Source organism: Mastigoproctus giganteus, chromosome 2 (assembly GCF_048544385.1).
Source record: "Mastigoproctus giganteus isolate SK-2022 chromosome 2, ASM4854438v1, whole genome shotgun sequence".
In the NCBI taxonomy this organism is placed as follows: domain Eukaryota; kingdom Metazoa; phylum Arthropoda; class Arachnida; order Uropygi; family Thelyphonidae; genus Mastigoproctus; species Mastigoproctus giganteus.
In genome coordinates, this window is record NC_143576.1 from 76134638 (window position 1) to 76157515 (window position 22878).

Sequence of the window (22878 nt, forward strand, 5' to 3'; positions counted from 1 at the left end):
CACCATTCCCTCCAAGTGGCTGTCCAGTTGCTCCTTAAATTTATTCAACCTATCAACTTCCACAACGACAGATGGAAGTTTGTTCCAGCAATTAACCACCCGCTGGCTAAAGGCAAATTTCCGCACATCTATTCTACATCTGTGCTTTCTTAATTTGAATTTATACCCCCTTCCACTTTCTATTTTGAGAAACCTTGTCGTGCTCAATCAACTTCAACTTCTCGAAAATCTGCTACCAATTCCTTAAATGCCGATCTTCAGGTAATTCTCCTGTGGGGAAAAGACAACTTAGTCGAATTCAATCCTTCTAAAACTCAGTCTTGTCTCATATCTCGCAAAAAGGATTCTTCTCCTCCTATGCTTATCTTTAGTGACACTCCGATTTCTAAGCAAAATCATATATCCCTTTTGGAGATTACCCTGACTTCTAATCTCTCTTGGCACAAGCACATTACAAATATTGCTTCCTCTGCATCTAAAAAACTTGGTTTTCTCTTTCGCTCTCGGCGTTACTTTTCTTCCAAACAGCTGCTCACTCTGTATAAATCGCAAATCCGCCCTGCCATGGAATATTGTTCCCACATCTGGCGGTGGTGTCCCAAAACCTCTCTCAGGCTTCTTGATTCCATTCAGAAGAGGGCAGTTAGGTTAATTAATGATTAGTCTCTAACAGAGTCTCTCCACTCGCTTTCTCATAGACGTACTGTTTCTGCTGCATGCTTCTTCTACAGATACTTCCATGAGCACTGTTCTTTTGAATTGGCTTCTATAATTCCCGCTCTCTCTTTCACGGACGTGTTCTTCCGAACTGCCGTTTTCTGGAACAACCTTCCTTCATACGTATTTCCTGAAAATTTACAATTTACAGAAGTTCAACTGCAATGTCAACAAATATCTTCTTTCGTCTTTTCAACCTCCAACCCAAGCACGGTGCTAAGTATAGGTTCTAATTCCTCTCGTGTTTGGGGTTCACATAAAAAAAAAAATAAATAAATAAACTTGAAATAGTCACTTGAAAAATATATTACCATACTTTTCGGAAAATTTAACCAGTGCGACAAACTAGCAGGAGGTGTAGGGGGCACAAAGGCGAATCGGAATCACATAGCATTGCAGGGTCCGAAATGCCTGCGTCATGCGGTAGAGGACGTTGAACGGAAGGTCGGGTGAACAGCGATCCCGCTGGAAGGCATCATTTGCGAACCGGTTCCCGAGACAGTAGGATGTACGAGTATTATTCAAACGTTGAACTGGCCGACATGCACCTCGCGTATGGAGCTGCGGACTGTAACGGGCGCGCCGCTCTGCTCTTGTACCAGGAACGTATCCCGCACAGGTATGCTCCTCATCATACGATTTTTGCACGTGTGCACAGAAGGTTACGTTAGACTGGTTGTTTCACGAGAGGCACCATGAATCGAGAACGAACGACGAGGACGCCAGACAATGAGGAGAATTTTCTGCGTCTTGCAGAAGGCAATCCGAGTACGAGTACTCCAGCGATAGGCCAACGATTGGGTATTTCCGAATCCACTGTATGGAGGATACTGTCAACAGACCAAATGAGTTCATGCCGTCTGCAACGCGTGCAATCATTGGAGCCTGCTGATTATCCACTCCGGAGGACTTTTGCTACTTGGTTTCTTCAACAGAAACGGTTCGCAAATGTGAACCGTTTCTGTGTGTGATTCCGATTCGTCTTTGTCCCCCCTACACCTCCTGCAAGTTTGTCGCACTAGTAGTGAATCACCCTTTATATATACATGTGTATATATAGATAGAAAGTTAAAATCATTGGACCTATAGCATTAAGTACCATATGTATTTTTATTTAATTCACCTTTTCACAACTGTAATAATTCACAAATTATTACAAATATATACAAATAATCAAAAAATATACTCATATTATTATTTTCAGGCAATACAAAATATATTACCTGAAAATAATAAATAAAAATTAATAATAATTACCTATTTCCATTATCGTTTTTATAACTATCTATTTTTATAATCAAATTCTTATGTAGTCAGGAAATTATTATTACTCTGCATGCGCCAGTAATAATAATAATAATTATTAATAATAATAATAATATTAGTAATAATAATAATTATTATTATTATTATTATTGTCAATATGGTGCAAGGAAGCCTGAGGCTTATGCATCAGCGAAAATAACAAAAAAATACAAAAACAATTTCTGAATTAACCTTAAAGAGAGAGAGTTGTTTTTTATTCGTTGTGAAAACGAAAAAAAAAAATAGGTTTCTCCATTAGTTTTTATAACTATCTACTTTTATTTTTATTATCAAATTCTTATGTAGTCAGGAAATTATTTTTATTCTTCCTGAAAACGTAAAAATCAAATAAAAAATTACTGAGTACGCAGTACATTGCCAGTATACAGACCAGCAGATACAGTGAGAATCGCGCATGCTCCATGACAAGTCCCAACACGGATATAGTGAGTCGCGCATGCTCAGTTAACATATTCTGAACTGCTCTATCAGAATATGTTGACTGGCAGATACGGACAGTGTCGCGCATGCTCCGTCACAATTCCCAGCACATTGACTGGCAGATACAGCGGCAACCGGAAGATAGAGTGAGTGTGGCGCATGCTCAGAAAGTTGGAACTGGCCGTCGGAATAGCGGAGGTGGCGGTGACTTGCGGGTTGACCGTGAATCACGACACTAAAGTGCTGGTTTATCCATTCTTTTATTTGAGTCAGTTAACTTTCATGTATTATGAAATTTAATTTTTAACAATGTGTTGTTGTCTCTAAGTAACTATGTTACATGAACTGTTATTGGCACTTCATGGATTTCCAGGAAGTATTTTTGTTGATGGTGGAGACGAAGGGATAAAGGTGTGCTTATTCTGATATGATTAACCATTTAAATAATTCACCAAGTTTAAGTTATAAGTTGCTATTATCCCTTCAGTATTTCAAAGTATTTTTTAAAAAATACTCTGCCTTAACCATTTAGTGCCGAAGCGCTGTTTCCAATTTCATTGTTCCTTTGGCCCTTCATTATTGACATAGGATGCAAGGAAGCAAAGCTTATACAGCACAGCCAAAAATGAAGAGAAAAAAAAAAAAAAAAAATCGCCTTCCATTTGCCAGCACCTCATTCAAACCCTTTTATTTATTTTTTTATTGTTTATCCTTCAACCGGTGTAAACACTTTCCTGCTTATTCTGACATATAAGTTGATTTCCAATTTTTGAAAACTGAGGTGTAATCATATATTCGTGGTATAAGCTGAAGTGGTTTGTTACAGTAAAATCTGAATATATATATCAGTTGTAACTGCCTTCTGTGCTTTTTTATAAAACTGGGTTTGATACTTACTGCATTGATTCTATATAGTTGGACACTTCACTTACAGTTACCTTGGTATTGCTCTACTCTACATAAAAAGCACTTCTCCAGTGGAGAAGTATACTGATATTTACACATAGTAGTAGTAGTGGCCTCTCTTGGTAAGAGGATCCTTTCATTCCCCTCACCAATCTTGTTTGCCTTCTCTGTACATGCTCATACAAATCCACATCCTTCCTAAAATGAGGCCTTCAGACCTGTATGCAGTACTCGAAGCGTGGCCTGACCATTGCCTTATACAGAGGGACAATCACCTTCTTTTTCCTGCTAGCAAAATTCTTATATATCATTGACAAAACCCCATGGCTTACCCTGGCAGCCTGTCTGCATTGCTCAGAAAACTTCATATCGGACTGCACAATTACTCCCGGGTTTTTTTCATTTTCTACCACCTTAAGTGTAGTACCACACAGTTGGTACGTTTCTCTGGGGTTACTTCTGCCCATATGCAGTACTTTACATTTGTTAAGGTTAAACTTTAGTTGCCACTTCTCAGCCCATCTGCCCAAATCCTCTAGACCCCTGTTGGAGTAGCACACTGCCATTACTGTCATTAACAACCCTGCCAATCTTGGTATCATCTGCAGAATTCAACATTAAACCTGATATACCTTCATCAATATGAATGATAAATATACAAAACAACAGTTGGCCCAATAGCAAACTCTGGGGACTCCACTAATAACATAAGTCCACGAAGAGCACCATCCATTGTTTACCACACTCTGTCTTCTCACATTCAACCACCCTTTTATCCATTGTAGGAGTATTTTATCCATCCTTAATACCATACTGTCTCCAATTTGTACAGTAGTCCATGCGCAACAGTGTCAAAAGCTTTCCTGAAATCCAAGTGTATGGTATCAAAATAATTTTTTGCAGCCAGTTCCTTTGTAACCACATCATAGTATCCAATCAGATTTATCATATTAATCAGCCCTCATATCCTTAGATAGCACTCTAAATGCTAAAAACTACCTATCCATTGTGGCTGATCTAATACACCCAGAACAAAGACCAAAGTACCTTTGTAGAACAAAGTACCTCAACAATATGAGATCAATGCGTTAAGTAGCAAATTAACCTAGTTTGCTCAAAGCTATGCACAGAAAGAGGCTAGACTCAACATATACGAGAACTTTTTTATAGTGCTTTCATAGCCTTTTGGTTTAGACTTAACCAAGTAAAATCTGAATATGAACGAATATCAGCTTTTTTTTTTAATTCAGTTACTTCTGCTTTTCTTTTGAAAGTTCAGATTGTGGAATTTTAAGTTTTTGCCATTTATGGTTTCTATAAGTTTGTTATAATATTATAATTGTTTTTATAATAATTATAATATTTTTATTATATTATTTTATTATTATTACTATTATTTTAATAGAGTAGATAAGGAAGTGTTTTAAACCAGTCATTAGGCACATCTTGAGTATTCATACAGGTCTGGAAGCTATATTTTAAAGAGTATGTGGATCTCTTGGGATGAGTGCAGTGAAGAGCAAACAGGTGATACAAAGATACAGAAGATTCAAAAGGGGGTACTCTTACCATGAAAGACTTCAGTTCTGCAAATTATGACAATTGGAAACTATTTACCTGTGAGGAGACCTGATTAAAGTGTATAAAGTCACCATGCAGATGCCTAGTTTCCAGAAATTGAGTAAACTACACTGGTGTTCAAAGAAAGTGCATCACCTAGGAATTTCACATTTCTAACCCTTTTTCATGATGGTACCTTACATTAATGACTAGCATCACAAATAGAAATATAAACAAAAGATATTTATTAATAGTTAAGGCAAAACTAAGGAATATTTGACAGGTGCTCTCAAAATATTCCAAAATGAGCATTTGCAACATTTATACAACATGTTTTGGTAAATACGACAATTATAGCGGAAATGTTATCAGAATTCCTGTTTGCTTCAATTTGCTAACATCAGTTCCCCCCCTTCCCCTTGCTTCTGAGGCGTGGTGTGGGATCTGCAGACTATCTTCATCTGGCCTAGCCAGTGTGCAATCGGAAACACAGAAGTACTGTTATGTCTACAGTGCAATCTCCACCCTGCTATGACTTTCCTCCCCTTTAATACCATTTCCCTATTCCACCTCCCTTCCATCCAAACTCTACCACCATAAAACTTTCCCAGAACTTAACAGTCCCTCCTGTGGAAAATGGAGTCCTTTCACAGGGGATGCCCCTCTGTCCCCTTTAACTCCCATTTTTCATGAAGCCTTCCTGCACTCCACCTTCTTTTCTTCATCTGTGCTTACCTACTTAAACTGGCTCTCCCTCGCTCTTTTCTAATAATTTTTTCCCCATTTTTATGACCTCTCCCTGGAAAGTTTCAGTAAAACCAGGGTTTGCCCCAACCAGAGAACCCTTCACACTCTACCACCTGCCCCACCTCCTTATGGTGATGTGTGGGCAACGGGAGACCCCAGTTCCTGGGCGGGAGAGCATGGCTAAATGGCCAGAGGAACAACACGACAACACAACCCATCACTATATATGCAGACTGCAGTAAAACTCATACTATGTCTGGTCCACCTCCTTGAGTTTGTACTGCGACACAAAGAGTATACATTGCAGTTGGATTGGGGTGCTTCTGGGTGCCACTTGACAAAAAACACTATACGCTATGGGCAGTTGCCAATGCGCCATTAAACACCAAACCAACCAACCAATTACCACTATAGAAATTAGGTAATCTTTTTTGTTTATTTAATTATTATATAAAATGATTTATTGTATTATTATTATTTATGTAAAACTTCCTTTTCTTTATTATTATTTATGCAGAACTGTTTCTTGTCTTGATTATTAATTACATAAAACTGTTTCTTGTTTCATTTATTATTATTACTTAGATATTTATTTGTATCTTTATTTGAAAGGATTTACTAGTGTGTGTGGCATATGCATCAGTTTGAATTTTTGTTTTTTGTCACCTTAATAGTTTTATGAGCTCGAAAATGGAAGTGACTAATGGTTTCATTTTTGCAGTTTATTTCATGATTTTTTTGTACTTTCAGCAGAATTGATAAAACTTTTGCTTTGTTGTTGACAATAACAGATTTTTACATCTCTAAAAATATGCAAAATTTTTATATGCAAAATTATAAAAAAATTTTAAATTTTTTTAACAAATGAAAACTGACATTTATTAAGTAGTGCAGTCCATCCATTAGAAAAAAGATCAAGTATTAGCATACTCTAAGTGGAATTCAGAGAAAGCCAGAAACATTTTCCAGAAATAAAAAATAAAGTTGCACCTATATTAGGTACTGCATGTCCTTTCACAACACCTTTTGTGTTGTGATTTGAAATGCGACCACTTACAGGTTAAATTATTATCAATTATTTTTTGTAGACTGATAATTTTTTTTTGCCTGTGGCCTTGCATTAAAGTTCATTCCAGCTCTGATGCTGTATATTCACAAAAAATGTATTGTAGCAAAAACATTAATTTTACAAAATAAAATTATACTGTATTGTACATGTTTGTAAATATAGTCTAGATAAATTTTGAAAGTATAATGGAACTTATTGAATATTTCTGAGGATAGTCTACTGTATTAGGGCAGAAGGAAAGTAGGCTTGCCAGACTTTGTGGCACTGGTGCCAAATTTATGCACTATGTTCCATTAATAATTTCTAAACACTAGTTTCTTTCTGTTTTGCATATTTTTTAGACTATATGTATTATTGTTATTTGTATTTTCAATGTATCAAGTCATTCATTTTGCAAGACATTCAATAATAGTATACAGTGCAGTAGTATATATTTAGTTTTTAAATAAATTCAGTTATTGAAATCATATAGCACTAATTATACCTCATTATTAAAAAATATTGGACAACACAACACACTTACTGGAGGCAGCATTCCCCCTTGCTATTATCTTTATTTCTTAAGCAAGTACATTACCCATTGGGCCAATCCAGCAGTACAGGTTAACAACGTTTTGCTTTAATCCTGGTCCCTGTTATTCTGTGGAGATATTAGAGATCAGAGCTATTGTATTATCTAATAAAAATAATGAATTATGTGCATAGCCTTCAAAAAACTCAAATTTTAAGAAATCCAGAACATGCTATGTTGGATTTATGAGGTGCTAATTATTTTACTTTCAAAAATTTTGAATTTGAGTAAAAGTCCATAAAATTGAGCTTTGAGTTTGTAAATCATATTTGAGATATTGAAAATTCTTGTTCCTTAATTGGGAAACAACCTTTGTAATGTAACTTTTTTATATATTGGTGAAATAGGAATTTTCATATTTTATGATTTCATAGTTCTTATATTGATAAATATGAGTTTTAAGGATATTATTGAATTTCTTACTAAAGATTTTCCAATTAATATGCTTATTGTAGGTTGTGAAAGGATTGCCCTTCATGCATCCTAGTGAGGAAACAATACTGGATAATCTTTGCATTTTAGGCACCAGTTATAAACAGGTTCAGGATTTCTTATCTCTCTATAATTGTGCAATTCAGAAACAAGGAGGTAAGAATGGTATAGAATAACATATTACTGAAAGGTTTTCTTTTTCAGTAGCTATTTAATTTTTAAAACATTTGGCAGTTCAGATGTGCAGTAAAGTTCTATTAGCCTGAATCTAAGTCATGTTCTCAATCTGTGGTACATCTAATTGTGCCAGATGGTATTCAACCCTATAAGAAAAAAAATTACAAGAACATAAAAACACGGACATAATTTGTGATTTATTAATGTGGTTGTGCAGTAACTTTCCAATCTATTGAACGATAGATTTATAGAGTCATCAAATATTAGAAGAAAAGTGAATGAGAGAGAGAGAGAGAGGAGAATAATAATAACATTAGAAATTGTTAGAAAGTGTTTTCTAAGATGGGGGTGTGGCTGCAGCAATCTCTTTTTTTGCTGCACCTACAACCCAAGAAGGATTGACATTAATTAAGTTTTAATCTCCAGGAGAATCACATGGAGACTACCATTTATGAAACTGATGGTGGAAAAGTTATAGCTGTTTGTGCAGAACAGGGTTTGTCAAACTGCAAGGTGGAATGTAGTACACTCACATCAGCAAAAACTATGGACAGGATTTTCAATCACTCCAAGAAGATTATTAATAATAATTCAGACCTGTTAGCTTAACGTCTGTTCCATGGAAAATAATGGAATCACTGGTGAAAGAAGTAAGGCAGGACCATCTGGACAGGAACAATTATACTGCAGTCACAGCATGGATTTGTCAAGGAACAGTCTTGTCTAACCAATCCGATTGGTTACTATGATGCAGTGACCAAGGAACTGGATGCAAAAAATAATTTCAACATCATATACAAAGGGTATTAGGAAAGTTTTGCAATATGACGCAACAATGAATCACAGGAAGCTGCTTGTTGCTGCATGTTGAGAAATGTTCATACGTGCATAGTAGCCGCCGCGCCAAGTCGATGGGCTCAGTTATTCATTAGTAGTGAGAGTGTAAAGTGCTTGCGATGGCATCGTGGTTACGAAATGAGATAAGGACAGTTTTGCGGTATAATTTCGTGCGTGGTTTAACCATAGACCAGTGCTTAGAAGAAATGACTCTTGCACTAGATGATGATTGTCCACATCGTACAACGATATTCAGGTGGTATAGAGAATTCCAAAGGGGAAATTTCACTCTGGAGGATTCTGAGAGGCCGGGAAGGCCACGAACGTCAGTTACGGAGGAAAACGTTACTGCTGTGAGGAAAATGCTTGATGAAAACAGGCAAGTGACCTACCAACAGATAGAGGATACGTTGGGCCTAAATGCACCAGCAATTCGTTCGATTCTGCAAGATCATTTGCACGTGAAGAAACTTTGTTCTCTCTAGGTGCCGCATCAACTGACTGAAGAGCAGATGACACAACGTGTGACTTGGTGCCGGGAGATGTTAAAAAAGTTTGATAAGGGACAATCTCGGTATGTGAACAACATCGTGACAGGTGACGAGACTTGGCTGTACTATTACGATCTGCCGACCAAGGCTCAAAACAAAGTTTGGGTCTTTGATGATGACGCCACACTCGTAATTGTCAGAAAATCCCGATCTGTAAAGAAGAAAATGATAGCTGTATTTTTCAAATCGAGTGGAATTGTGGAACGTGTCGTTTTGGACACGCAGAAGACAGTCACAGCTAAGTGGTATACTGAACAATGCCTGCCTAAAGTCATTGGATCTATGAAGAACCTGCGGCCAAAGTCAAGAATGGACACCTGGTACCTCCATCACGAGAATGCTCCAGCTCACCGCGCCAAAGCCTGCACCGAATATTTGACCACGACAGGACTGAAACTTCTCGAGCACCCTCCCTACAGTCCAGACCTTGCTCCCTGCAACTTTGCACTGTTCCCGCATGTGAAAATGAAGCTAAAAGGGAGGCGATTTTCCAGTGATGAGGACCTTCTACGGGCTTGGGACAACGAGTGTGCTTTACTCCCTAGTGAAACTTGGCAGAACTGGTTTAAAGATTGGTTTCGGAGGATGGAGAGGTGTATTGAATGTAGAGGAAATTACTTTGAAAAAATTAAATAAACAAAGCTGTATTGCAAAACTTTCCTAGTACCCTTTGTATTTAGATTTCAGGACTGATTTCAATACTATTGCACACTAAACACTGCTGTACAAACTGGAGCAGTGTGGCATAAGGGTGACTTACTGCTATGGATAAAGGGATGGTTAAGTGGAAGAAGACAGAGAGTGGTTATCAATGGTCACTGCTCTTCCTGGACTAACATTATTAGAGGAGTTCACCAGGTTTCAGTGATGGGACTGATTTTATAATGTGTTTTCAATATTTATTAATGATATTGATGAAGGTATAACAGGTATAATGTCCAAGTTTGCAGATGATACAAAGGTTGGCATGGTTGTCAATGACAGTAACAATGGTACACTGCTGCAAGAGGATCTGGAAAAGTTAGGCAGCTGGGCTGAGAGGTGGCAACTAAAATTTAACATTGACAAATGCAAGGTATGCATATGGGTAGGAGTAACCCCAGAGTAATGTACCAACTGTGTGGTACTACACTGAGGGTTGTGAAAAATGAAAAACACTGGGGGTAATTGTGCAGTCTGATATGAAGCTCTCTGAGCAGTGCAGGCAGGTTGCCAGGACAGCTCATGGGGTCTTGTCAATGATATACAGAATTTTTTCTAGCAGGGATAAGGAGGTGATTATCCCTTTGTATAATGTTATGGTTAGACCGACAGCATTATAAATACCATATACAGATCTGGAGGCCTCACTTTAAGAAGGATGTAGATCTGCTTGAATGGTGCAGGAAAGGGCAACCTGACTGGTGAATGGAACAAAAGGGTGCTCTTACCTAGAAAAACTTCAGTTCTGCAAATTGGACAGCCTCTGTAGCCGAGTGGTAGTGAAGAGGAATGCAGTAGCACACGCTCTTTGAGTAGACCAGGGTTCTAGCCCCTGACTGCTAAATATGGTCGATCTGCCAACCCGCACTGGACCACCGTGGTAGATTATGGTCCATTTCCCTCAGCATGAATTGTTGAGGAGGTTTTCTTCCTACAGTGGGTTGATCATGGCTATATATATATATATACACCCTTTTTCTGCGAATTGCAACATCTCGAGACTAGACACCTGTGGGTATCTGATTGAGGTGTTTAAAGCCTTGAATGGATTGAGTAAGCTGAATGTAAATCTCATTCTTCCACTTGCTGAGACTTCACACATGAGGGAGCATAAATTCAAGTTGAGGAAGGATGGTTGCCCATCTATATTTATAATATAGATGTTCGGAAGTTTGACCTCAGCCAGTAGGTGGTTGATCGTTGGAACAGGCTTCCATTTGTTGTTGTAGAAGTGGGTGGGTTGAATAAATTCAAGGAAGAACTAGACAGATTCTTAGACAGTATGGATGGTTGAACTGTAGGTTTTGTTTTTTTGACTGATGCTGTATAAGCTTGGTTTCTTGCATCATTTGCCATTACTACTACTACTACTACTTTATGCTGGAGGAAGTGTGTGTGTGTGTGTGTGTGTGTGTGTGTGTGTGTGTGTGTGTGTGTGTGTGTGTGTGTGTGTGTGTGTGTGTGTGTGAAAGAACAGAACATTACAAACTCCAGCATTAGTTTTGAAATTGCAGGATAGAGAGCCACCTACCATCACAGGTAGTGAATATGCAGAGTTGACTGTTCATTCACAGAAAACTGGTGGGAGATCATAAGATGGAAGATCTTTATACCAGCATGATCAAAACATTTAAAATGTCGAAAATATCTTCTTAAATTGCTCTGATACTTTCGACATGATTTGTGCAAGGTAAAGTAAGCCAAGATATTGCCAGTGTATAAGCACCAAAGAATCCAGAGTGGTGATCGTTTATGAGATGGGAAGTTTCAAGATGGTGTAAGAGTAAGAGTTGGGGGTTGATGGATTCTCCATTATATTGGATGGAGTCAACATAAGTGCAGTGGGATGATAGCCAAAAGGAATTTTAAGATTTGACAGTTTATTAATACTCTTACTAATACTATTACTATATATGTCAACTGGCATCTCTCATATTGTGGAATTATACTTCACAACTGGGTTGGTCATTATTACAACTCTGGGGTACTTACCCTCCCACCGATGATAGGCCAACTAGCATTTAAACGGTGCCATCTGGGTGGTGGTATCCTCTGAGAATAAGTAACAATAGTCTTCTCTATTGGTGAAGCGTTACTTATTCGAAGTAATGCAATACATGGTAACTCATGTAGGAATAGTCACAATATGAGATACAATTAAATCGATGCCATTCATACTACTTTTGTAGTTTATTTTGGATAAATTATGCTGATTTCATTGCTATTTTTATAATATATATATATATATACAGTGGATTCCGGTTATTTGGGCCACCGGTTAATTGGGGCAGCCGTTTATTTGGGGCAAATCTTAAAAAACAAAAACCAATCGAGAAAATAGCCAGGGTTTACTTCGCTTAATTGGGACAAAATGCCGTTTAATTGGGGCAGGAGACCTCGGCACTGGAGATTACCCTATGATTGTCTCCGACCGTACCACGTAGTTCGGTCGGATTTCTGCAGGTCACATCCATAAAACAATAAAAACAATTAGCAGTCACCTGTTTATTGGGCTTTTCTGTTAGTGAAATCTATCATAAACGGACAGTAAACTCGATCTTATTGAATTTGCGGTAATACCGACAGCTGGAATTCTGTGGGTTATTATGGTAAAATGTGTTTACACTTCCATGAACTCTTCAATCATATAAAAAAATTAATTTTCAAAATCTTCTCTTCATTCCTATTTTTAAACTTTCGTAATTTGTTACTCCGTTCTCACTTGCCTCGTGTTGTGTTACTTGCAATTTGTGTGTGTGTGTGTGCAGTGTTCTTTGTTATTGATTGCTTATCTTTTTACTGTTTTAAATTTTAACCCCCACCCACAAATGTCAGTGAACAGAAATGTCAACTAGTTTAGTTAGTATGTACACATTATTACAGTAGGTATTAATTCTTCCGATTTTCACGTATCATTTAATTTTTTAATTGGTAAGGTAATAAAGAGTAAATTTGTGCTTAAAATATCTTTGCTTTTATAGTCTGTGGATAACGTTCCTCCTATTTTCGCTAATTAGAATCACTCTTTAATAGAATTAAAGTTCAATTCACAAACGTGATCACAATGACCGGCGCTTACTACACATCGTATAGTGAACGGAACTTTACTGTGGTGAATTCGTCGTAACGTGATTTGATTGTACAGTGAACCAATTGTAAATGGGGCGGGGGTGCACATTGTATTTTTAACTATTTACGTGAAACTTCCGATAATTGGGGCAGCCGCTTAATCGGGCCAAAATGCACTAGTCCCGATGTGTCCCAAATAACCGGAATCGACTGTATATAGATAAGAATAATGATATAGAGAAGCTATATGATATAGGAGGAAAATTAAGTTTAAAATTAGATAAGTCTGAATTACAATAACATTACTTATGGATCAGGGACACTGCTATAGCAAAAAATACCCTACAGCCATAACGTGTACATGTATATATAAAATATTGTAGTTAGAACATGCGCCTCCGTAGCCAGGTGGGAAGGAAGCAGCAGTGCATAACACACGCTTCTTGATTAGACCTGGGTTCGAGCCCATCACCACCAAATACGGAGGATGCAGAAAGGTCAGGGAATGAACACCGCATATCCCGGAGCAATATGGCCTTAGTTGCTAATGCTCCTAAAAACCAAAATAACAACAACAACAACAACAACAACAACAGTTAGAACATGTTAACGGGCTTTTTGTAAAAATTAAAACTGATGAATATATGGTATACCCTGGGAGCGATATATGTTGTGAAATAAAGAGGGGTGAAATGAACAGGAAGATAAAACGATAAGATTTGCACCAATTGAAACAATACCAAATAAATTTTAAGATTTTGAAAAACTTGAAAGATTTTGAACGAACGATCCAGTTGGAAATAACATTGCAGTGTCTTTCATAATTTTTGTGTCTTCATCAGAAGTCCCCCCAAAATAATGAAAAAGACAGCAATGCTCTTACTTCTGTTTCTGACATGCTCTGTCTGCATAGGTACTGTGCGAAAAGACACTTGGTAATTTACAAATTTAATTTTAAAATTTAAAATTTTGAATATAATTATACTAAATTTGATATAACATTAGTATGCTAATAGAGGTGTTGCATACAGATCATGGATGACCTTACAGAAGTAAGTGAGAAAAGTAAAGCCAAAAGTCAGAAAAACAGTATATACCGTAAGACAAGGACTTACCATTACTAGCCAAATTGAACAAAAGAGATTTCGCGGGTTACCCGTATATTTATGTGTGGGTACACTAGTGGCTTCTGGTGTTAAAAAAAAAAAAAAAAATGGTGCATGTTTTTATTTAAATGTGCGGTGATGCGCTAGGTTAAATGCATGATGTCCAAACTGCCCAGGATAGTTAAGAAATATAATAGCTGACAAAGTAGCGGTAGAAGGCAGCTAAACTTTGTTAAGGCGAAAAATAGATTGGGTAAAGTTAGAAAATAGAATTCTGCTGTTGCGTTCGATAAACTAATGGCTCACAGAACATATGAAGTAGTCTAGTCAAGTAGAAAGATGGTTATGGTAGAGATAAGTAGTAGGGCTTGGGTGGTTCAGGGTTGCAAACCCGTTCCTATAGTAGGACCCTGAACGAATTTCTGGGAGTGAGTGCATCGTGCATTTAAGGTCAGTTATGTAAAATGAAATAAAGTTAAGCTTGAAGTTCATTTCACCCCCCCCTTTATTTCACAACATATATCGCTCCCAGGGTATACTGTATATTCATCAGTTTTAATTTTTACATAAAGCTCGTTAACATGTTCTAACTACAATATTTTATATATTGTAGTTAGAACATGTTATATATATATATATATATGAAGGTGGTTCAATAAAGAATCGCCCTGACCTAGCTGCAGAGGTGCTAGGTCAGGGTGATTCTTAGCACAGGTTTTAGTCCGCTACATAGCCACCATGCAGATTTACACATTTTCCCCATTGATGGATGAGGCTACGGATACCATTTTTGTAGAAGTGGTGAGGCTGGTCTTTGAACCATGACTCTGTTGCGGAAATGAGTGTCTCGTGGTTAGGGAAGCGGGTACCCCGAAGAAATGATTTGAGGGAAGGTGACAAGAAATGCGATGGTGCAAGATTGGGTGAGTAGGCTGGATGGGGCAGTATTTCATATCCACAAGTGGCCGCTTGTGTTGTTGCAATTTAAGAGGTGTGAACTAAGGCATTGTGTGAGCATTCTCACACCTTTGGACAGCGTGCCACGCCTACATGTTTTGATTTTCTCCCATAATTTTATGAGGAAGTTGGCATAATAGGCACTTGTAATTGTTTTACCTTTTGGCAAGTAATCAGTCATTATTACCCTTTCTCATCCCAAAACACTGTCAGCAAGACCTTTCCTGTTGATGCTTTGGACCCTTGCCTTCTTTGGGGGGCGGGGAAACCATGATGTTACCATTCCACAACTGCTTTTTACTTTCAGGGTCGAAATGGTGTATCCAACTTTCATCCCGAGTGATTAGATGAGAGAAAAAGTTTTCCTAATTTTTTTTGATACAGGGCTAACAACTCTTGTGATTTCTGTTGTCGATCAGCCTTCTGGAAACCCTGGCAACCCAAAGATCGCGGGTTCGATTCCCGCCTCGGGCTTGGATCAAAGTACTGCAAAAACCTTGGGAGGTGCAATATGGCCACAGAAGCTGATGCGCCAACAACTACCAAATAAAAAAAAAAAAAAACCTTCTGGAAACCAGTCAATAATTGGGGAATCCATTCTGCACTCAATTTCCGTAAATGGAGTTGGTCATGAAGGACTGCTTCAACAAAGCCCACACTAATCTTCACCTCCTAGGACAATTCATGCACAGATATCCGGCGACCTTCCATGATTAATGACTCCACTTTTCTGATCGTGCTGTCATCATTGGCTAAATGGGGATGATCTGGAATGGGCTCAGATTCTACTGATGTCCGACCACACCTAAACTGTCTATGCCAGTGCTTCACAATGCCATAGGATGGGACTTCATCCTTATATATAGCAGTCATCTCCTTTGGATTTCTTTAAGAGATTTCTCCTTCAAGAACAGATACCGGATTACAGCTCTGGCTTCAACTTTTTCCATGATGCCGGATATACTTCGTCACACGTTCAGCTCTGTAAGAGAAAAACAAATTAAGACACAGGGCTGAAATTTTACACCTTTAGTACAGAGATATGTATGGTGGTACACACAAAATATCATGACTCTGCGATATGTGGAAGTAGGTGAGGGTGATTCTTTATTGAACCACCCTTGTATATGTATGTATATATACGAGAGTGGTTCAATGACTCCACTTTTCTGATCGTGCTGTCATCATTGGCTGAATGGGGATGACCTGGAATATATATATATATATATATATATATATATATATATATATATCACCTACTTTATTTGCCAATTCCTAATAATTTATCAAACCCCTTTGAGTTTATCTATACTAATCACTTTCACAACACTAGATGGAAATTTATTCCTAAAATTACAGGCGCCTTCGTAGCCATGTGGACAGGAGCAGCAGTGCGTAGTACACACTTCTTGATTAGGCCGGGGTTCGAGCCTGTGACCACCAAATATGGAGGATGCGGAAAGGTCAGGGAATGACCACCGCATATCCCCGGAGCAATATGGCCTTAGTTGTTAATGCTCCAAATAACAAACAACAACAACAACCTAAAATTACTTAAATCTTTTAAAGCCTCATACACTTCAATTAGGTCACCATATAGCTACCTAGATTCCAAAAACTGCAATTTACAGAACTGCAATCTTTTTTGTTAAGAATATCCTTCTGTGCCCTCATTAATCTTGCTGTCCTCTTTGTTTTGAATGGATTTATTTCCTGCTGACATCTTTGTTCTTGCTGGCAAAGTAGTCTTTTTCATTTTCAACCACCTTGAGTTTGGTGCTGACCAAATGGTATGTTATTCTATGATTTTTGTTACCCAATTGCAGTGCCTTGCATTTATCAATGTTAAACCTTAGTTGTCATTTTTCAGTCTGTCAGCTTAGTTTATCTAGATCTTTGTTGAAATAGCATACTCCTGAGTAGGGCTTGCAATACCGTGATCTCAAATACCGGAATCCCGGTAATTTTTTTCTGGTATTGAAATACCGGTATCGATACAAAAAATACCGGTTTTTATTATTACTAATTTAAAAAAAATAATTTTTTATAATATAATCACATAAAGGTTATAAAATCACTTTTATGTGATTATGATGTTATCTCTACTAGTAAATGTTCGATAAATCATCGATATGACATCATGCAATATTGCAACCTGTCCACAATTCTCGGATAACTTCATGTCTGACCATATCGTAACTCCCAAGTCCCGTTCCTCCACTACTGACTTTAGTTCAACTCCACCAAGCCTATAAATTATTTTATGGTTGCTGTTCCCCAGATGTAAGACCTTGAATTTTGTTGAATTAAAGCATAGCTGCCACTTTTCTGACCATCCCAGAAGTCTATCTAGGTCACTGAAGAAGCTCTGCTTGGTGGCAATCATTAACTACTCTACTGATCTTTACATCATCTGCAAGTTTAGACCTCATGGCCTCCATAGATGTCGTTTAAGATAATCAAAAACAACAGTGGTCTCAATACTGATCCATAGGGAACCCCACTTCTTACATTAACCCAATCTGAGGAATAACCATTTATCACAACCCTCTGCCTGATGCCCTCAAGCCATCGTGCTATCCATCTAAGGATTTTCCCTACGATTCCAGCCTGCTCCAACTTATAAAGTAACCACTCATGTGGGACTGAGTCAAATGCATTGCTGAAATCCAAATAATGTCGAAATTATTCCCTAAATCCAGCTCACGAGTGAACTGTCAAAATGGCTAACTATATTAGTCAAACATGATTTTTCATTTACAAAACCATGCTGTATATCCTACAGAATTCCATTTCCATGTAAATGATCCTGAATTCCGCCCTTGATCATTGCCTCCATGATTTTCCCTACTACTAGAGTTAGATTGGCCGGTCGGTAATTTCCCGTTACACTCCTAGAACCTCCTTTATGTTCCAGTTTACACCAATCTAATGGAATCTCTCCTGAGTCCAGTGATGCTCTCATAACTAGCCTTAATGGTTCAATGTCACTCACTTGTCGTCTCCTTTAAGATTATAGGGTATATGCCATCAACCACAGGAGCCTTACTCGCCCGTAGGCATGAAAGTTCTCATTAAATAATCATTTGAAATTTCAACATCATTAATTACATTTTTTTCAACTTCACTTCCATAATATCTCATTGACACAAAGGGTTTTTTTTAATGTTAATATCGATGCAGACTAACTGTTGAGTTCATCTGCAACTTCAGCTATGGTATCTGATACTATCCCACGTCCATTACATAAGGGTCCAATCTGATTTGTCCTTCTGTTCTTTGCATTTATATATGTGAAGAATTCCTTAACTGCACTTTTTGCTCTCTTCTTTATTCCTTATCCCCACTCTTTGCTCTCTCCTAAACTCAGTAAAGATACTATAGTGAAAATTATATTTCGCTTAATAAAACGTCTTTCTCCTTCAGAAAATGAAGAACATAATTAAACCATGGAAGACCAACATGGAACAGAACATCAGTGTTCCGCAAATTCTTCCCAAAATAAAAAATTGCCCAACTCCGATGAGATTTTAAAAGATGACTTGAGTCGGAAATTAATGAAATACTTTTAACTATTTTTGCTAAAAAAGTTAAAAGCCTAGAAAATATGGACTGAGATTGTCTACGATTATCTCAGTACCATAGTACCAGAATAGAATCCGAAAGGGCATTTTCTGCTGCTAATCAAATACTGTACCAAAATTAGATCCATTTTAAACGATCATACTATTGATTGCTTGTTTCTTAAGAGCTCACTTTATTCGGACAGGTAGTGTGGATGCTTAAACATAACTAAACTTTGCAGTAACAATATGTATTTTTTTTTTGTTTTTAGAATAACTGTATTTTAATGATTTTTTTTCAGAATATTTATTATTGCAATAAAAGTTTATTTAAAACATGAATTCAAGTAATTACAGTACTTGGTTTTTTTCCTTACTTTATTGCACCTAATTGTCATCAAAATTTATTGAGAAAAATGTTTGTTTTTGGAATACTGGTATCCCGGTTTCATAAATTAAAAATATCGAAATACCGGTATTAAGAGTTGGACCGGTATTGTAAGCCCTACTCCTAAGTAATGCCGTTAACCACCTTTCCCACCTTTGTATCATCATCAGACTTGAAATTCTCCATCCATGTCATTTATATATTGAACATTGTATCTCATAATTAGTAACTTGTAGTGTAGTACATCTTAGCAGTAATTGCTGTGTTTTAAATTCTACTAAATAAGTAGCTTGAAGGTCAGAGTCATATAGGTTGGAATTCTGACTTTGGTTGGCTATTGACTTTCTGAATTCCTAATTAGTTAGGAATTCAGAAATTCAGTAGTATATGTAGAAATGTCATACTGTAACATGTAATGTACTATGTAATATGTAGAAAAATCTGGGAATAACATTGCATTACTATACTCTTATCTCCTAGATTGTGCAGTAATTTTAAATTAAATTTAGATAATAGAATCATGCTTAAAACAAGAGCACAAAGGCAAAAAAGCTCACTGTTGTAGGAATGCTTTGGCTCCGGAGAGGACAGTTTGCAATTCTCTTGCAAATCACAGCTACAGTCATTGTGCTAATTGTTACCTTTTTGTGACGCCATCTGTAGTGGGATTTGATATTGCCAAGGGGGGGGGGATATCTTTGTGTGTGTTCATTACAGGGAGTGTGAGGAGCTTGAGCACCAATTCAGCATTCTGATGGTCTTATATGAGAGCTTGTTTTGTTGATGCCATCAAAGAAATTAAAGAGGGGACTCACCCAACATAATGCTGGAGACTACACTCATGCAACACATAATACAGTGAGATGCTCCATGGCAGAATGCACTGATTTTACAGAAGTAGCAATTGTTAGTGACTCTGTTGTCAGAGAAGTAGGAAATATATTTAGAGCAAAGATAGGTGGAATAGGAACAGGGTATGTCTGTCAGGTGCAAAAGTAGATGATGTTGTGCAGCAACTGTCATTGGTGCCAATCATATTAAGAGTAAGAGATCTGAGGATTTACATAACAAGTACAGGGCAATGTTGAAGGAAAAGTTGTGAGTTAGGATTAAATTTGCAAGTGTTTGCAATTCTGCCTGGGCATGATGGGGGGGAGTACATGATGGGAGCTGTATCACTCAATTCAAGAGACTGTGTGAGTCTCGCTGAAATCGAAATTTTTTTAGCATGGTCTGTACTTTTAGCAGAAGAGACTGTTTTTATGGTGATTCTTGCACTGCTTCTGTTAGGACATGCAGCAGCCTGGAAAACAAGGTGTTGGAGATTACAAGGTTGGCTGATGATCCATATTGAACAAGCAGTGTAAAATTCTTATTTCATTTTTTATATTTTGTTTTTATTTTTAGTAACTCTAACATATGAAATGTGCTAGGGTTACTAAGAATAAAAACTGGTGCATATATACTTGTGTGTACACTAATGCTAGGTGTAACAAGGGGGTGGGTAGAGGAGTTATGCTCTTAGCTAAGAAGAACATAGAATCTATAGCATTGCACCCAGTTGACGTGGGTAAGCAGTGCAATGTTCAGTCAGTTTGGTGTGACATAAGCACTGGGAAAACAAAAATGAAAATAAGAGTAGTTTTTAGGACTAATGACTGTGATGGATATAATGAACAACTATAAAGACAAATAGAGTGGACCAATACACCAGAATGTCTTATAATGGAGGATTTTAACTTTCCATAAATTGACTGGAACTTGTGGGTTGGCCACTTGCACACTAATGAAGCTTTTGTGGATTTATTGGATGATTGTTTTCTACAGCAGTATGTTAGAAAGGCAATCAGAGAAAGGAAAACCCTTGATATGATTATTAGCAGCGATGCTTCATGCATTAAGAGTACGCAGATAAAAGAAGCACTAGATGGCAGTGATCATAGTGATATGGGATATACTTAAAGATATAACTACTGTCAAGGGCAAAGGGAAAGGCTTTTGCTTTTATGAAGGTGACTACAATGGTCTCAAACAGTTTTACTCTGTTTAGTGGGACCAGCTGATGATGTTACCAGAAGCAAATTTTAAGTCAGAAGGATCCAGGGAAATAGTAGTAGTAGTAGTGGCATGTGATGCAAGAAAGCAAGTGTATGAGCTTATGCAGCATCAGCCAAAAAAAAAAAAAATCACACCATTCCCTCCAAATGCCTGTCCAGTTCCTCCTTAAATTTATTCAACCTATCAACTTCCACAATGACAGATGGAAGTTTGTTCCAGCAATTAACCACCCGCTGGCTAAAGGCAAATTTCCGCATATCTATTCTATCTGTCCTTTCTTAATTTGAATTTATGCCACCTTAGGTTTGTAATCTGAAAAAGTGGAAGGATCCCATCAGAATTCAAGAGTGCTGAACCCATTCAAGGCCTTATACACCTCAATCAGATCACCGCGCAGGTGCCTAGTCTCCAGCCACTGCAATTTGCAGAACTTAAGCCTCTCTTGGTAAGATGATCCGTTCATTCCCCTCACCAATCTTGTTGCCCTTCTCTGTACACGTTCAAACAAATCTACATCCTTCCTTGAGGCCTCCAGACCTGTACGCAGTACTCAAGGTGTGGCCTGACCATTGCCTTATACGGAGGAACAACCACCTCCTTTTCCCTGCTAGCAAAATTCCTATATATTTGTAGAAGCAACTAAATAATTGTAGAAGCAACTAGGCTTTTTATACCAACTAGGAGATACCGGTCTAAAGACTTAGACCTACAGTGGCAGACAAAAAAACTGCATCACTTGTGAATTTTGTAAATAATGTAGTAGTAGTAGTAGTGGCACTTGATGCAAGAAAGCAGTGTAGGAGCTTATGCAGCATCAGCCAAAAAAAAAAAAAAAAAATCACACCATACCCTCCAATTGCCTGTCCAGTTCCTCCTTAAATTTATTTAACCTATCAACTTCCACAACGACAGATGGAAGTTTGTTCCAGCAATTAACCACCCGCTGGCTAAAGGCAAATTTCCGCACATCTATTCTACATCTATCCTTTCTTAATTTGAACTTATGTCCCCGTAGGTTCGTATTCTGAACAAGTGGGAGGATCCCATCAGAATTCAGCGTGCTCAACCCATTCAAGGCCTTATAGACCTCAATCAGATCACCGCGCAGGTGCCTAGTCTCCAGCCACTGCAATTTGCAGAACTTAAGCCTCTCTTGGTAAGAGGATCCCTTCATTCCCCTCACCAATCGTGTTGCTCTTCTCTGTACACACTCAAGCAAATCTACATCCTTCCTAAAATGAGGCCTCCAGACCTGTACGCAGTACTCAAGGCGTGGCCTGACCATTGCCTTATACAGAGGGACAATCACCTCCTTTTCCCTGCTAGCAAAATTCCTATATATCATTGACAAAACCCCATGACCTGCCCTAGCAGCCTGTCTACATTGCTCAGAAAACTTCATATCTGACTGCACAATTACTCCCAGGTCTTTTTCATTTTCTACCACCTTAAGTGTAGTACCACACAGTTGGTACGTTTCTCTGGGGTTACTTCTACCCATATGCAGTACTTTGCATTTGTCAAGGTTAAACTTCAGTTGCCACTTCTTAGCCCATCTGCCCAAATTATCTAGATCCTGTTGCAGTAGCACACTGCCATTAATGTCATTAACAACCCTGCCAACCTTCGTGTCATCTGCAAACTTCGACATTAAGCTTGATATACCTTCATCAATATCATTGATAAATATACAAAACAACAGTGGCCCCAACACCGAACGCT

General features: G+C 37.8%; 1 protein-coding gene across 3 annotated transcripts in view; it reads left to right on the plus strand.

Annotated features, from left to right (window-relative positions):
* Positions 1-2690: 2690 nt before the first annotated feature.
* LOC150089350 (gamma-tubulin complex component 4-like) overlaps positions 2691-22878 on the plus strand; it is a 290737-nt gene continuing 270549 nt past the window's right edge. For all 3 annotated transcript variants that reach the window (XM_090389092.1, XM_090389086.1, XM_090389099.1), the window contains exons 1-2: positions 2691-2874; positions 7772-7904. In XM_090389092.1, the coding sequence (XP_090245218.1) occupies positions 2797-2874; positions 7772-7904 (211 nt within the window). In that variant the 5' untranslated portion in view covers positions 2691-2796. The remainder of the gene's footprint in view (positions 2875-7771; positions 7905-22878) is intronic.